The sequence below is a fragment of the Leopardus geoffroyi genome, chromosome C1, assembly GCF_018350155.1.
Source record: "Leopardus geoffroyi isolate Oge1 chromosome C1, O.geoffroyi_Oge1_pat1.0, whole genome shotgun sequence".
Lineage (NCBI taxonomy): Eukaryota > Metazoa > Chordata > Mammalia > Carnivora > Felidae > Leopardus > Leopardus geoffroyi.
In genome coordinates this window covers 14,010,551-14,025,772 of record NC_059328.1, presented here as the reverse complement: position 1 = coordinate 14,025,772, position 15,222 = coordinate 14,010,551, and the positions used below count along the sequence as shown (strand labels likewise).

Sequence of the window (15,222 nt, the reverse complement as noted above, 5' to 3'; positions counted from 1 at the left end):
CCTGGAGCCTGCTTCCGATTCTGTGTCTCCCTCTCTCTCTGCCCCTCCCCCACTCACACTCTGTCTCTCAAAACTAAATAAACATTAAAAAAAAATTAAAAACACAGGTGTGTAGACTTTTGTGTGAACGTAGGCTTTCGGGGAGTCCTATGGTAAACTTCTGTTTAATTTTATAAAAACGCAATGATCTTTTTTAAAGGTTAAACAAATGTGTTTTGTATTCACCCATGTTGACCACCTCCAGCACCCCTCATGTTTCGAAACCTCGAAATTCGAATGTTCGAATTCGAAAATCGAATTCCTTCGGTCTACAAATACTTCTAACAGTGAAAGTTTGCTGTGAATGCTCTGTCCCTCTGCTTGTCTGAACAGAGCCTTTATTTTGCCTTCATGTTGGAAAGGTATTTTCGCTGGGATAGATTAATCCGAGGCTGACTGTCTCTGCTTGTCACTCCACAGGGCCTCGGGCTAAAGCCTTTGGCAAGTCGGAACTGGAGGGATCACACACCCACTTCTGGGACCGCATGGCGGCGGGACAGCACCTGGCGGCGGGACAGCCCCGAGGGCCACATTCCCCCAGCCAAGGCCTCTCACATCGGGACACTTTAGCGCGTAGGAAAACCCCCTCCGGAACGACGCCGGGCCCCCGGAACAGTTTAGGGCGAGGGGAGGCCGAGGGAGGTGGGGAGACGTGGCAGCGAGGCCCCAGGAGGGCCAGCCGTTGGCCTTCGGGTTCGCTGGAAACCCTCAGAACTAGCTCAACCCTCCTGACCCAGGGCCGAGACCCGCCTCAACCAAGCGCACGCGGTCCCCAAAGCCCTGCCCCCTTCGGCCTCCGAACTCCGCCCCCAACGCCGGTGGGCGTGGCCCGAGACACCTCAGAGCGGATTTCGGCTGGCGCTGACTCCCGCCGCCCCACGACGGCAGCGCTCCACGCCCGGGGGCGCCAGAGTGGCCCGCCGCCGCCAAGTCGCGGCCCCTGTCGCCGCGCGGGCCGCTTCGGGGGCCCTGGCCTGACCCGCCACAGTGCTGGGCACCTTGGAAATGGGGCGCCGCATGGACGCCCCAGCCAGCGCCGCGGCCGTGCGCGCCTTCCTGGAGCGCTGCCACACGGAGCTGGTACAGCGACGGCCAGTCCGAGAGCATCCTGGGCGGCCTGGGCCTCGGGCTGGGCGGCGGCGACTGCAGAGGTAACTTGTCCCTCCCGTGCACTTTGCGGCGCCCAGCCGGCCCCAGCCGTGTCCCAGCCGCGCGCCCCTCCCCGGCGCCGACCTCCCGGCAGCTCCGTGAACGTCTAGCTCCAGACAGCCGGACATTCTTTGTCCTGACCTCCTTGCTTTTCTCTTTTCCCTTCCGAGAAGATCGTCCAGGACCGTCCCTACAGCAATGTCCCACCCAGGTCCAGTCTGGGACACCTTGGTTAGCTCTTCTAGAGGGCACTGAAAGGGTTGGAATCTGGCGCTGTGCAGTGCCTGCCCCCTTTCCCGTCCCCGCGGGTGCCCTGTGCCCGCCGATCTGCCAGAACCCTGCCCCTACTGTTCTGGCATTCCCTGGCACAGCCCCGGATCAGACTGGGATGGGTGGGAGATCTGCATCCTCCTTGCTCTGGGCCCTAGACTTTGCTCTGTGGAGCTCGGGGTGCCACGTTCAGTCGGCAGTGCCTCCCACTTCACGAGACTGGCAGTGCCTGGCAGTGCCTGGCAGCTGCGGTTACTCAGTGGGCAGAGCGGGCAGGATGGGAGAGGGGAGGTGGTAGGGTTTCTAACTGCCCTCTGTGCTAGCCTCTGAGGTCATAGAAGGGAAATTGGCATTAACCCAGTCCAGGGAGCTGGGATTCCAGAGAAGGCTGGGGGAAGCCCACAAGAGGGAGCATTTCCCCAGGGGCGGTTGAAGAAAGCTCAGAAGAGGGAACATTAGACACTGAAGAACTGATAGAGTCCGCCAAGGAGTAAAAAGAGAACAGGCGTCCACATGGTGGGCAGCGGGGGTGCCAAGGGAATGCGATTTGGCAAAGCCAAGGGTGTTGGAGCAGGCAGATGTAGCTAAGTGGAGGGTTTGTGTGTGGGCAGGGGAACGTCCATTCTCGGTCTGATGCCATGTGAAAAGCTTCGGGCAGTGCTGGGTGGGTACAGGGAGGGCTCAGCGATACTGGCTGTTACTATCGGTAGTGTTATTAGGACATGCGCTGTGTCACTCAAGCTCTTCTCTCTCGTAGAGTCTTGCCTGGTTTCTCCCATGATTCACAGCATGCTGGATCTGGAACAAGAGAACATGCCTGCGTCTCGGTGCTCATGCTTTCCAGATCACCTGGTTGCCTCTCTGACCGCTCTGGTCTTATTCCTGAAGGTGTTTTCTTCTCCAAGCCCTCCTTCTCTTCCTTCTTTCCGGTCGGAGCTGGCTGGGCCAAAGTCCTCAAACCTCAGATCCGAAGTTTAATTCACTTGAAGAACAGGGAGGGGCAGAGGGTGAGGAGGTGAGGGAATGAAACTTTTCCAAGTGGGCCCTCCTCTATCCCACTGACTGCCCTCCGGTCAGCTGAGCTGACTGGCCAAGCCCCAAATGTGCAGAGAGGGCCCTCCTCCCACCCATCAGTCCGGCCACCCTGGATTCTTAATGGGGGCTCGAGAGAAAAGTATGTAATGAACCTGACTCAACGCAGATGGCACGGGGCTATTTCTCTGATGGGTTCCTGCGTTTCCTTCCCCGGGGCCCTTGCTCCAGCCTCTTGCCCCTCTTTCCTGGTTTCCTGCCATGGTCCCCTTGCTGGTCTCCCTGGTTCCGGACCTGCCCGAGGCTCTTTATCCATGCTTTGTTCAGATTCGTCTTTCAAAACTGCAAGACCGTCCACTTAGCTCCCCAGCTGGAAGGTGTTCAGAGGCTCCCCGTGGCCCTGTAAAGTCCAGATTCCACAGGGTTCTCTCAAGTCCCTGTGCATCAGGTCTGCGGGCCTTCTCTTGCCTCGTGCACCTGCCTGAACCCGGTGCTGCAGATCCCTGGAACTGCAGGCATGGCTCCTCTGTTCTTTTCCTCTGGGCTTTTGCCCTTGTCCTCACCCTCTGGAATGAACTTCCCGCCCTTCCTCAACTGGCAGCTGCTGACTTCTCCTTGGAGTCCAAGATTCAGATTCTAAAGGAAGCTTTCCCTGAACTCCCAGGGGGCCTCATGCCTCTATGCTCTGAGCTCCCCTAGCACCTTGTACATATCATTGCCTCACTTACTGTATAGTAGCCCCTTAGACAGTGAGTCCTTGAGGGCAGGGACCAACTGTTGGCTCTACCAGCCCTTAGTGCCTGGTAAATAATCCATCATAGTGATGATAATGAGCACGTCCATTCAAGTTCTGACCAATCCTTGGGACCACCATGCACGATAGTACCATGGTCACTACCAGTTGACAGTTGAGAATATTGAGGCTCAGAGAGGTTAAGTGACTTGGTCAAGGTCACAGAGCTAGTAATGGCAGAGTTGGGATACAAACCCAGATGTGTCTTAGCCATTACACTAGACTCTCTCCAGTGTTCAGCAGACTGGTTTGAACTCTAATTTTACTCCCCCCCAAAGCAAAAGTCGCCACCAAGGCCAATCCCTGGGAGACTGTCGCTGAAGCCTGACAGTCTCCGGACCCAGCTGGAGACATCACTGAAGTGGCTGCAGTGCTCCAGGGTGGACCTCTTCTACCTGCATGCCCCTGACCACGACACCCCCGTGGAAGAGACGCTGCGTGCCTGCCACCAGCTACACCAGGAGGTGAGGCCAGCCTCCGAGCTCCAGGAAGTGGTCTGCCGGTCCTCTCCTTGGCCTGCCGTTACCCAGGAGAGTGGAGGCACCAGGGGAGTCCCAGAGCAGAGCTGGGGGCAGACCCCGCTCCCGGGGTCCCCACCCCTGTCTCCCCTTTCTAGAGTCCTGGGCCGTGGCGGCTTCTGACTGAGGCCTCTCCTCTGCAGGGCAAGTTTGTGGAGCTTGGCCTCTCCAACTATGCTGCCTGGGAGGTGGCCGAGATCTGTACCCTCTGCAAGAGCAGCGGCTGGATCCTGCCCACCGTGTACCAGGTGAGGGCCAGTGCTGCAGGGCCTGTCCGCGGGGCTGCTGCTGATCCCGGGTTCCCCTGGCCCCTCTGACTGCCTCCTGTGCCCTCTCCCTAGCAGCCACTCCCCTGCCGACAGCCTGTAGAGGGCTGCCGGGTGCCATGGGGATGAGGGGCAGGCTCCTCAGCTTGACCCACGGGCACCACCTGTTGGCTCTGGCCCTGGCTCCCCTCATGGCCCGCATGTGCTCCTCGGGCCCTTCCTTCCTGCCCTGTCTCTGTGTGTCAGCCTGGACCACTCCTCCCCTTCTCCCTGGTAGAAGTAAGCACTCAGGCCCCGCTTAGATGGCCCGTCTCGATGCCCCAGAGGAGCCTGAGATCTCAGACTCTACGTATCTCCTTCTCATTTATCCAGCAAATGTTTGAACCCCTACTTGGTGCCAGGCACTGCTCACAGAAACTTACTAGTGTACTTGAGGCTTGTCTCGATTATACCTGTTTACGCTCTACCTTGCTATTAAATCTCTCAGGGCTGAGGCCTTGTCCTTTGGGCGTGTGGATGGAAATTCAATGTCCAGCCCATAGTTGGTGCTCAGGAATGTTGGCTGAATAAATGAATTTTCCTTCCACTAAGTATACGCCCTGAGTGTTAAGGCCCTAGGATTGATAGGGTGCAAACTGGGGGTTCTGCAAGGGAAGATTTGAGGTCTCTTCCTTTGACATGTGTACCCTCTCCATCTGGCTCTTCTGTCTGCAGGGCATGTACAACGCCACCACTCGGCAGGTGGAAACAGAGCTCCTCCCCTGCCTCAGGCACTTTGGATTGAGGTTCTATGCCTACAACCCTCTGGCTGGTATGGGCTGCCGTGTGGACAGGCTCCCCGTGGGCGGGAGGGCATTCCTGGCCCCTGTGTCTGACTATTCCTGACATAGTAGATGCCCGGCCCAGGACTGGGAGGCTGGGCTGGGTCCTCCGGCTCTCCTGGGTTCCCTGCCATCCCCCCGCCAGTCTAGAACAGCTTGTGGGAGTGGTGGGGGCCAGTGGATCTGATGGCAGTCTTCCCACTGACCGGCAAGTACAAGTAGGACGATGGTGGGAAACCACCTGTGGACTGCTTCTTTGGGGATAACTGGGCTGAGACGTACAAGAAAAGGTGAGCTGGAGGTGGGCCGTGTCAGCACAAGAGTTGGCCTGGGTCCCCCTAGTCTGAAATAGGGGGTCTCCGGGGCTGATTTCCTGTGGACCGGCACCTCCTCCTGGTGCTCAGACCGAGGCCCCTGCATTCCCGACTCTTCCCCGATCCCCGCTGCCACCATATTATGTCTCCTGGGAGGGATTAGGGCCTGGACTGGGAATGTGATCCCTGGGCCTTCTGGCAGGTCCCCAAGACTCTCCCTGGAAGGGCTCACCTGCTGCGCACAGCGGGAGGGGGGCCCTTGGATGAGGACTTGGGAAACCTGGCACTCCTGCCTCACTGCTAGTGGGCCCTTCACCTCAGGCAAAGGAATCTAAGTTTTGTAATCTCTTGGCCATGAAATCATTACCAATGTCGATAGTTACAGTTGAACAAATGTTGGGATCAGCCTTCTTCCCTTCCGTTTCCCACTTTCTAAAATTTGAAAAAGCCATCAATATGTACCCATGGCTCAAAGCAACCCGTTTCCAAGTTGCACTCATCAGTCGTGAGGATTTAAACAGCTCTTTACTGCAAGAGCCCCGAAATGCACACCTTATCGCTGTTCCTTCATTTACCAGATATAGACGCCATCCATGGATTGCTGGAAAGCTCCTACTGAATCTACATTAATGAAGATGAGCCTCCAAGGTTAATTTCTGTGTGTAGTTTACTTGCCTCCCTCACCCCAGCGTCGCTGGGACCAGAACAAGAAGCTGAGTTTTGTGCAGGGGGCTCCAATGTTAGTCTTGTTTAAAGGGCCAAGGACTTTTTTTTTCTTTTCATTTTTTTTTTTTTTACATTTTTATTTTTGAGAAACAGAGTGAGACAAAGCGTGAGCGGGGGAGGGGCAGAGAGAGAAGGAGACACAGAATCCGAAGCAGGCTCTAGGCTCTGAGCAAGCGGTCAGCACAGAGCCTGATGTGGGGCTCGAACCCACGAACTGTGAGATCATGACATGAGCCGAAGCCGGATGCTCAACCGACTGAGCCACCAAGGCACCCCAGGCCAAGGACTTTTAAAGTGTCTGATACGTGAGATCACTCTGTGTGCACTGCTGTGATGTCGATCCTCATCCAGCATCCCCTTCTCCTCACTGCATTTTCTGACCTTTCAGGCCAGGTTGTCACTTTAGGAGCCATTGCCCCATGCAGTGAAGCAGCCAGGGCCTGGGCTTCACCCTGGGGAATCAAGGCCTGATAGTTTTGACGTCGTCTGCTCTTTAGTTTACAAAGCATGACGGGGTCCATTATCTCCTTTACATTCTGCATTTGCTGTAAGGGGCTGGCACAGAGCGTCCCCTCTCCTCACTGAGCAGGGAAAAGTGGAGGCAGGTGGCTTCAGCCAAGCTCAGAGGTGGGACTTGTGGGGCTGGTGGTAGGTGGCACCCTGGTGACCTGGGTCCTGATTTGGGGGGTTGTGTTGTTCACACCTAGTGAAGTGAGCATGTTAAATGCAAGCATTCTCCCTCTTGCCCACTGTGTGCTCTCTACCCCCACCACCAGACTACAAGATGCCCCACTGAGGGACCGGAAGGCCACATGCATGCTAAGAGGTTGGCTTCTCAGCGCCTCAGGGACCGGCGTGGGGATACCTGCCCTAGAGTAACCTCCTGGCACTGACCGCTGTGCCACCCTCCCCACCTGCCCAGCTTCTGGAAGGAACACCACTTCAAGACCATTGCCCTGATGGAGAAGGCCGTGCAGGCTGCATACTGTGGCAGCGCCCCCAGCTCCAGGTAACCCGCTGTCCCGGACGTGTTTTTCCCCTTTCTTGTTTGGTGGGCTGAGGGGGACAACGGAAGGGAGAGGGCTACACAGTTATTTGATGGTTTCTGAGATTATTCCTTTTCTTCCAGTATTTCTTCATGCTAATCCGGTTTCCTTAATGCCACATTATGCGCTCTACTGGCCCTAGAAGTGTGATTATCCCAATTTTACGTGTGGGGAAACATTTCGGAGGCTGTTAAGGTCCCGCAGCTACATGAGCACAGATTGGACTCTGAAACGGATACTTTTTAGCCATTAGCGTTTGTTCTGTCCCAGGGGGCACACTCCGCAGAGTCTGACTCTGTGCCTGGCAGGGTTCCCCTCTCTGCTGTCCCGTGTGTCCCTAACACCTTCCTCTGGCTCGAGCCATGGCCTACTGAGGGCTGCCCTTTCTTGAGTGGGTAAGTGCCAGGCCTGAAGTAAATCCTTCACAAAATTTTAATTCCCACAGCCACCCTGCATAGTAAAGGAAGTCTGAAGCTCGGGGAGGTCAAGTGACTAACCCAGGTTTACCCAGCTGCCGAGCAGCAAAGGGGAGTGCCTCTGAACTCACGTCTGCCTGCAGAGGAGTCTGCAGAGGCAAGGCTTTCAAGACATAAATTGTTTCTGGAATAATGTAGGATGTAGGCAGACATCCGATGCCAGGTCTCGGCAGGGGCAGGGCAGGGCTGGTTGCTATGGTGCATTAACGGTTCCCATGTGGCTGTCTCCCCTTGCAAGGTGCTCATGGGGGGGTGCAGTCATCCTGGGCATGTCCAGCCTGGAGCAGCTGGCACAGAACCTGGCGACTGAGGAAGGGCCCCTATAGCCCCCTGTCATGCAGCCTGGCACCTGGCTGTCACCAACATCCCGATGACTTCTGCTAGGGCCAGTGCTGGCTTGAGGTGGCAGAGGGCCTCATCTTTCACACTTTCACCCTGGGCCTTAAACGGCTTTAGTGAGCCTGTTTTCTCTCCCCAGTCCCAGTTCACAAGCTGTTTATTTCCTCTATTCCCACAGTGCCCCCAGCTGCCTTCACACGAAAGGGCTGGGGCTGTGGTCCACTCGGCCACTTCCTGCTTGGACAAAGCGGGTGCTAGACCTGGCTGCCCAGCCCGGGAGCGAACCTGGTGAATCTGTTTCCTCTGCTGCCTGCAGCCTGGTTCCTGTCCTTCCCGAGGGCTTGGGGGGAGAGGGCAGGAGCACGGATTAGGCTTCCCAGGCTCCTGTCCTGAATCCAGCCTGATCTCTCGACACTGCGGCTGGAGATGGCACTCATGCTGCTACACACAAGAGAAAGAGGGCCACACATCCCGAAGATTTCCTGTCATTCAGAGATCCTTCGCGGGATACTCGCCACCAAGAACAATTTAGGTAAAAACCTACCGCTGGAGTCACTACCAAGAATAAGACGTCCTGGTATGCTGTTGAGCAGTTTTAATATCTGCTCTGGGTTTCAGCAGTGGCTTTACTCTCGTCTTAGTGAAGTGTCCCTCCTTCTCTGTAAGACTCCCGGCCCTGGTTTGGGAGGAGGGGAAGAAAGCGGAAGGAAGGGCGGCCAGGGCTCCCGTATTCCTTGGCAAACCCCGTGTCCAGTAGGGGGACACAGAGGCCAGAGGAGTGAATTGCCAGTGCAGGTGGCGGCTCTCCCACCCCAGCCGTCACGCAGGAGCCAGCGCAGGAAGCTGGCTCGCGGTAAAGGAAAGGCATCCTAGGAATCCAAACCAAAGCCCAAGCCAAGGTCTTTTTTCTAGGAAAATTCCTCTTTGTTGTCCACAGGGAGCCATCCTGCAGATAGTTTTACAGCTTATAGAAAAGCAGTCCATCCGTCTTCCCCTGCTGCTCCCCCAGCGGGGCGGCAGTCCCATGTGTCCTGGCCCCAAGTGCCTGTCAGTCGTCTTCACCCTCTGATTCTTCTGCTGACTCGGGCGCACTCTCAGGCAAGTCCTCTCCCATTGGCTGAAACCTTCCGGACTGTGCGTCCCACATGTATTTGATGGTGACCTTGAATTCAGCCATCTCATACCCAAAAAGCTTCTGCAAGAGATGTGTAAAGGGAACCAATGGTCAGGAGGAGCATGTGTGGCACGAAGTGGCCATGGTCCCTTGTGCTACAGGCCACAGGATGCAGAAGGGGTCAGACTCACCAGCACGCGGGCCTGCTCTGGGGTCAGCACGTCACCCTCCTTGCACACCTCGTAGTCAGATAGCAGGGTCACCACACCTACAGAGAAGGGGACCCCACACAGTGACTTCTGCACAGAGGCCTGTGCACAGCTCTGTGCCCGCTGCCCAGAGCCGGGAGGGGGCTGGCTGGCACCCCCGACCCCACTCCACCTTGCCCAACCCCAGCACACTCGTGCTAAACCAGCAAGCGTTCAGGAGGACCTGTGGGGGGATGAAGCCTCCCTTGTGTCCTTTAGCTGAATTCTGGTTGCAAGTTACTGTCACTCTCGTCCCGACCAAGAGGTGATCACTCAGTCCCACTTTCACAGGAGAAAATGAAGGCCGGCAGAAATAAACTGCTCAGCCACAGAGCCAGAGGGGGTCTGTTGAGCTCACAAGCTTGCATTCCTGGCAGCTAAGTTGTGACCCTTCCGCTACAGGGACTAATCCGTACCTCTCTTGAGGGCAGTGGGCAGGCCCAGCTGCCTCAGCTGTGGCTCCATGGAGTGGGGGAACTGCTCCAGGGGCCCCGGGTCCAGGGTCACGGTGAAAGTTGCTTTGTTTCCAGCTCGAGCGAAGTCCATTTCTGTGTATTTTGTGAACCACCTTTGGGAAAAGATCAGTGGTAGGAGGGGAGGCTCCTGACTGGCCCCCCAGCCCCGCATGAAGTCAGGCCCCCTGGCCTCTTCTCCCCCCACCCCCACCTCCCTGTCCATCTCTGCTGCTGACCAGCAGTCAGCTTGGAGCACGGTGCTGCAGAGAAGGAAGACCCAGGAGCAGTGTTCCAGGAACCAGTTTTGACTCAACGCCTCCATACTGTACAGAGTACCAGGATTATTCCTTCCCTGCTGCTCCTCAGTAACACTTACTCATTCACTTCCTCCTTGGTGCAGTTGGTGAAAAGGAGACCGACCTCACCCCTCAACTTCTTGCTGACCTACAGAACAAAAGAGGGTCAGCCCAGTCTCGTTAGACATCTGGCAAAATCTGGAGATGTTTTTGGTTGTCAGGAGTTGGTGGGGCAGGGGTGCTATTCTGAGTCCGGGGTTTAAAGGAGAACCAAGCTGTAAGTCAGGCCTTGCTCTCACTGATCCCGCCACTGGCCAGAAATTCACCTGATGCAGGTTGTCCTTGTACTCGTCAGCTGGGCTCCGACCCAAGGCCACCATCATCACTTTGTTTTTGCCAAAGAACATCCTACACAGAAAAAGAGAGGTCTGTGAAGGAAGCGCCCTGCCCACCCTCCCCCCGTTAGGTGCAAACCAGCTCTGGTTCCGGGGAGCCCGAGCGCAGGCCCAGACTGTTCCGCAGCAGGAGGTGTGGCCAGAGGCTCCTACTTCTTCCACACAGCCCTGCCTGCTCTGTCCACAGCCAAGGACCCCTCTCGTGATTTTCCTGCCTGTAGACCTCAACGTTCACAGTATTCTGACTACCAGCCCGTGGGTGTTACGTGACCCACTAAGCGCCCCAATCTGGAAACGTGGAAGAGGCACAGTCACCGGTCTGAGCCACACCAGGACTCACTCGTACCATCAGAGACTCACCCCAAGGGCAGGTACCCGCCACATGGCTCTCAAGTCACTGTGTCATTTCAGAGGACACATCAACATTTTATTTTTTTAACGTTTATTTACTTTTGAGACAGAGAGAGACAGAGAATGAACAGGAGAGGGTCAGAGAGAGAGAGAGAGAGAGAGAGAGAGAGAGAGAGACACAGAATCTGAAACAGGCTCCAGGCTCTGAGATGTCAGCACAGAGCCCGACGCGGGGCTCGAACTCACGAGCCGTGAGATCATGACCTGAGCCGAAGTCGGACGCTTAACCGACTGAGCTACCCAGGCGCCCCACACATCAACATTTTAAAACTGATGGGACGTTCCTAAAAGGACCAGCCTCCAGAGATAAGGATGCCCCTTCTCCTGAGGGATCATTACTCAGGCATTCCCTGAGCAACTACCAAATCCTGCCCCTGAGAAGCTCAACACAAGGCCAGTTTTAACAGTTAAAAAGTGCCTCTGGGGGGTGTGGCACTTTCTCCTTAATAAGGTGGTGTCCGCAGGGTCAATAACCGCCCCTTGCTCTGAGAGCACCCTGGCTGCTTCTCTACTCAGAAAGGCCCTCTTCCCGCCACCTGCTCACCGGCTGTGCTTCCAGGCATTCCGGATGTCCTTCAGCTTGCTGTTCCTCATGTTGGCCACGGAGAAGATGAAAAGGTACTTGTATGTGTCCACACATTTCCGAAGCTGCGGGACAATTCATGGGGTTCTGGAGTTCAAGGGGCAGCACGGGTTGGGCTTCAGATGGGAAAAAATCTGCTCTAGGTCCCTAACAACTGTGGAAGTTTAGAGCTGGAGGCTCTAATCTTGTCATTTCCTCCTTACTTCCATTACTGAAGTCATGATCATGGACTACAGGGGCTCCCCTGAGGCAAAGCAGGCGTGATCTCAAAGCGCAGGGGAAGCTGGGCCATGGGTCAACATCCCATGGTCTTCCCAGGTTATCCGTGGCCATGAGTGGAGTGGATCGCTTTGCTTTGCCCATTAACTGACAACCCAGAAACGCTCGGCCATACTTGGAAGGCTCCTGTGAAATAGAAATCTGTAACACCTTATTATTTACTAAGAAGAAGCAGCTCATTGGCCCTGCTCTGCCCACAGTGCTGGCTGTAGCCATGACATGGTCTCACGGAAAAGGAATCACTGTGCTGGAGGACAATCTACTGTCATCCAGCTTGCAGCCTTGGAGCAATGTAGACAGTAGGCTGGCTGGTACACTTACATCTAGTAACCCCAGAGCTTTTTTTTTTTTTTTTTTTTGAGAGAGAGAGAGGCAGGCAGGCAGGGCTCACCCAAAGCCTTGAGCTCACCTGACCTGATGTGGAACTCAAACTCACAAACTGTGTGATCATGAGCTGAGCCAAAGTCTGATGCTTAACGACTGAGCCACCCAGGTGCACCCCCACCTTTCAAAAGTAAGTTCTATGCCCGTCATGAGACCTGAACTCATGACCCTGAGATCAAGAGTCATATGCTCTACAGACTGAGCCAGCCAGGTGCCCTGTGATTGTACAGCTTTTTGACACTGGGCAGGCTACCAAATCTAAGTTTCTGTTACCTAGGTGCATAACAGTGATCATTATTCATAGACACGTATGAATGAAGTGGAACACACGTGGAGTACTTAGTGGGGTGCCATGCACAGAGTAAGAGCTCTGTGAAAACCAGAAATCGTTACTACGGGGGTTTTTATTGGGTGCTGTTGCTGGAGGAAAAAGGGCTGAACCAGCACCTTGTGGTGGTTGTGATGTTTGTGTGTGTGTGTGTGTGTGTGTTTTAAAAAACAGTATTTCCCTGACAACCCTATAGCCACCTTTATAAACCAAAATCTGAACCGATAAAGACAACGAGCTCTTACCTCTTCTATCAGGTTCTGTTTCAGTTCTAAGCCTTTCTTGGCAGTTTTGGTTAAGGAAACTAATACAAAGAAGAAAAAGATAGATGATGAGACACATATCCAGAAGCCTTGCAGGCTCATTTCCTTCTCCCCTTTGGTAGCTCAGCTGGACCAAGCCAGCCTGAGGAAAGGCACCAGGGCTTTGTATTCCCAGGGTCCCCAGAATGCCAACTCTCTAGTGTTCCTGAGCCTGGAGATCCCTTGACATACTTCCTGTTACTTAGACAAACCAGGTGTTCTCTCGCTTCTATTAGGCTAACCTAAAAAGCTGTACTGAGGTGTGGGGGCAGGGCTTGTTCCTGTTCTTGGACGGCTTTCAGAGGGATACCTAGCTTGCCAGGGCCCTTCCTGATCCCCTCCCTCCGCTCCCCATGGTGTGTAGAGAAAATCTTAGGTGGCTTAAGCTGTGGAATGATGAATCTGGGGACTCTATCTTCTCTGCTACAACCTGTTCTGCAGTTTGGATGCAGCAATGTCTCTTTGGGGAGGGCAAGCACCTCTACCAAGAGCTGGGGCCCAATTTCCTCATATCCAGAGGGTTTGGCATTTGCCATCTCACCAGGGTTCCCTCTACCGAACCCAGTCATTCCACAAACACTTAACAAAGCATCAAATGCAAGGCCATGAGTGTCCCCAGTAAGCGGCTGTTTCTTATTCAGTCTGCCTGGCACTCACAAGGCGTATACCTGGAAAGGTAATCGATCATGCCAGTCAGGGTAAGGGCAGCACAGGAAGGCAAATAGAACGCCACTGTCCATTTCCCACCAGGTTCACTGCTAAAACAGTGGACCAAGCCAGCGTGACCCTCTCTTGGATTGCTGCTGGTCTCATTCCTTCCAGCCTTGCCCTCTAGCTTCACTTTCCCCAGTCTATTCTCAACAAGGAAATTAGGGTGATCTTTTAAAAGTTAAACCCTGTCATCCCTCTGCTCAAGCTCCCAGGTGGCTACCCATTTCACCTGGGTGTGAAAGCCAATTCCTTGCAAAGGCTTGTAAAGCCCTGCCTTCTTTGCCCACCTCCCTCCCCTTCTTTGCTTACTCTGCTCCAGCCACACAGCCCCTCTGCACTTTATCTTCCCTCTCCTTGGAATACCATTCTCCCGAGTAACTCCGTGGATTGCTCACTTCCTTTCTTTAGGTTTCTGCTCACTTGTCAGCTCATCAGAGACCTCTCTCTGGCTGCATTATATGAAATATCACTTCTTTATCTTTAGTCCACAAGACTCATTAGAATCTGACCGTATAGGATTTTTGGTGTTTTGGGGGATAACATTTCCAGTGACTAAATGTTAAACTCATTGAGGACTCTAGGCCTTCTTGTAACTGCTGTATCCTCCAATGCCTAGAGTACCATAAGGGTTAAATTGTAGTGTAGGGCTAACTGTAGCTTGAGAGATAACACCTTCGTGTTGACACTGTAGCTTGAAAAATAACAGTTTTGTTCTGACACTGAAGGTCAAGAGATAACAGCCTTGCTTTACTCTTGTAAATTATGCTTCATACTCTTGTAAATCAGGCTTCACCAACTAAGGAAACAAAAGTTCAAAGAAAAGAGCATCAGAGGCAAGGTCAAGGAGATCCACTGGTTGCAACTTAGCGGCAGAAAGTCTAAAATAATCACCTCATCCCGCAACTGTTTCTAACTCATCTGGGAACTGTTTCTAACTCCTCTGGGAACTGTTTCTCTGTTCTGTTCCCAGATGATGATAAAACGATGTGATCGGCCATAAAAACTCTGTACCCTGGCTGTTCGAGGCCGCACTCTGATCAAGAGCGTTGGTCCCCATCGATCGGCCTTGCCTCTCATTGCAATAAACTTTGTTGTGACTGTCACTGGTACCTGTAGCGTTCTGTTTCAGGAGTCGTGTGGATGCAGTAGTACTAGGCTCCCAAGTATATTTGTTCAGTGACTGTGCTAGAGGGTCTGTATGGGAGAGACACTACCACAATAAAAGAGTCAGAAATGGCCTTTTAAGACGTGCCTTATGAAATGTCAGCTGAGACAGACCCAGGCACATGAAGACCGAAGCATAAGCACGCCAGGCAGAGGCAACGGCAAGTGAAAAGGCCAGATTTGGGATTAAACCCGTCTTAAAGGAAAAGCGGCCAGGGTGGCGGGCGCGCGAAGAGCTAAGGAAGATGGGCTAGGGTGGAAAAGGTGGGCCAAGGCGAGATCGGGTGCTCAGAAGCTGTTTGGAAAGGCACTCAAGGCCCGGCAAGACAGTCTCCGTTCCCCTGACCCGAGCAGACTCCGGACCCCAGTCACGAAGCCCTCTCGCAGCTCCCAGCTAGTCCGCGGAGCTCCTCATGGAGGCCCCGGGGTCCCACTCGGAGCTCCTCGCGGAGGCCCTGGCGTCCCACTCACGTCCCCACCGCAGCTGGCAGCCAGCCGGCGGTGCTCCCCCGGATCCCAGGACCCCTCACTCACCTTTCTTGTCGCGCTTGGATTTGGGCATCGCGCTGCACGCACATGTGTCGGAAGGCGGTGCTGCCTGTTAGGACCCGGGTGGCGCGGGGGCCTCTGGGACGGCCCTCCGGGGCTGCCCTCGCGCGTGCCTGACCCAATCTGCGCCACAGCCCGCCTCTTTCCACCTAGATTTCTCTAGGACGACTTTAAGCGCACCCGGAGGCATCCCGAGGGCCCCAGCGAGGGCTGC

The 15,222-nt window shown here is 54.7% G+C and overlaps 1 protein-coding gene and 1 pseudogene across 1 annotated transcript; one reads left to right on the top strand and one right to left on the bottom strand.

Moving 5' to 3' along the window:
* The first annotated feature begins 1,023 nt into the window (after positions 1 to 1,023).
* On the top strand, positions 1,024 to 8,973 carry LOC123597287 (annotated as a pseudogene).
* MRTO4 (MRT4 homolog, ribosome maturation factor) lies at positions 8,370 to 15,106 on the bottom strand. The gene is made up of 8 exons (XM_045475870.1): positions 14,994 to 15,106; positions 12,528 to 12,586; positions 11,253 to 11,356; positions 10,229 to 10,310; positions 9,983 to 10,050; positions 9,568 to 9,719; positions 9,095 to 9,171; positions 8,370 to 8,984 (listed from the first exon to the last, which is right to left on the bottom strand). The coding sequence occupies exons 1-8, from the start codon at positions 15,019 to 15,021 to the stop codon at positions 8,838 to 8,840; spliced, it is 717 nt and encodes a 238-aa protein (XP_045331826.1). The 5' UTR covers positions 15,022 to 15,106; the 3' UTR covers positions 8,370 to 8,837.
* Positions 15,107 to 15,222: the final 116 nt, after the last annotated feature.

Excerpts from the sequence above, each read along its gene's own strand:
- MRTO4 (XM_045475870.1), bottom strand. The coding sequence starts at position 15,021 with ATGCCCAAATCCAAGCGCGACAAGAAAG. Across the intron at positions 11,357-12,527 it reads AACAGAACCTGATAGAAGAG|CTTCGGAAATGTGTGGACAC; the intron begins GTAAGAGCTCGT and ends ATTGTCCCGCAG. Across the intron at positions 10,311-11,252 it reads AATGCCTGGAAGCACAGCCG|GATGTTCTTTGGCAAAAACA; the intron begins GTGAGCAGGTGG and ends TTTTCTGTGTAG.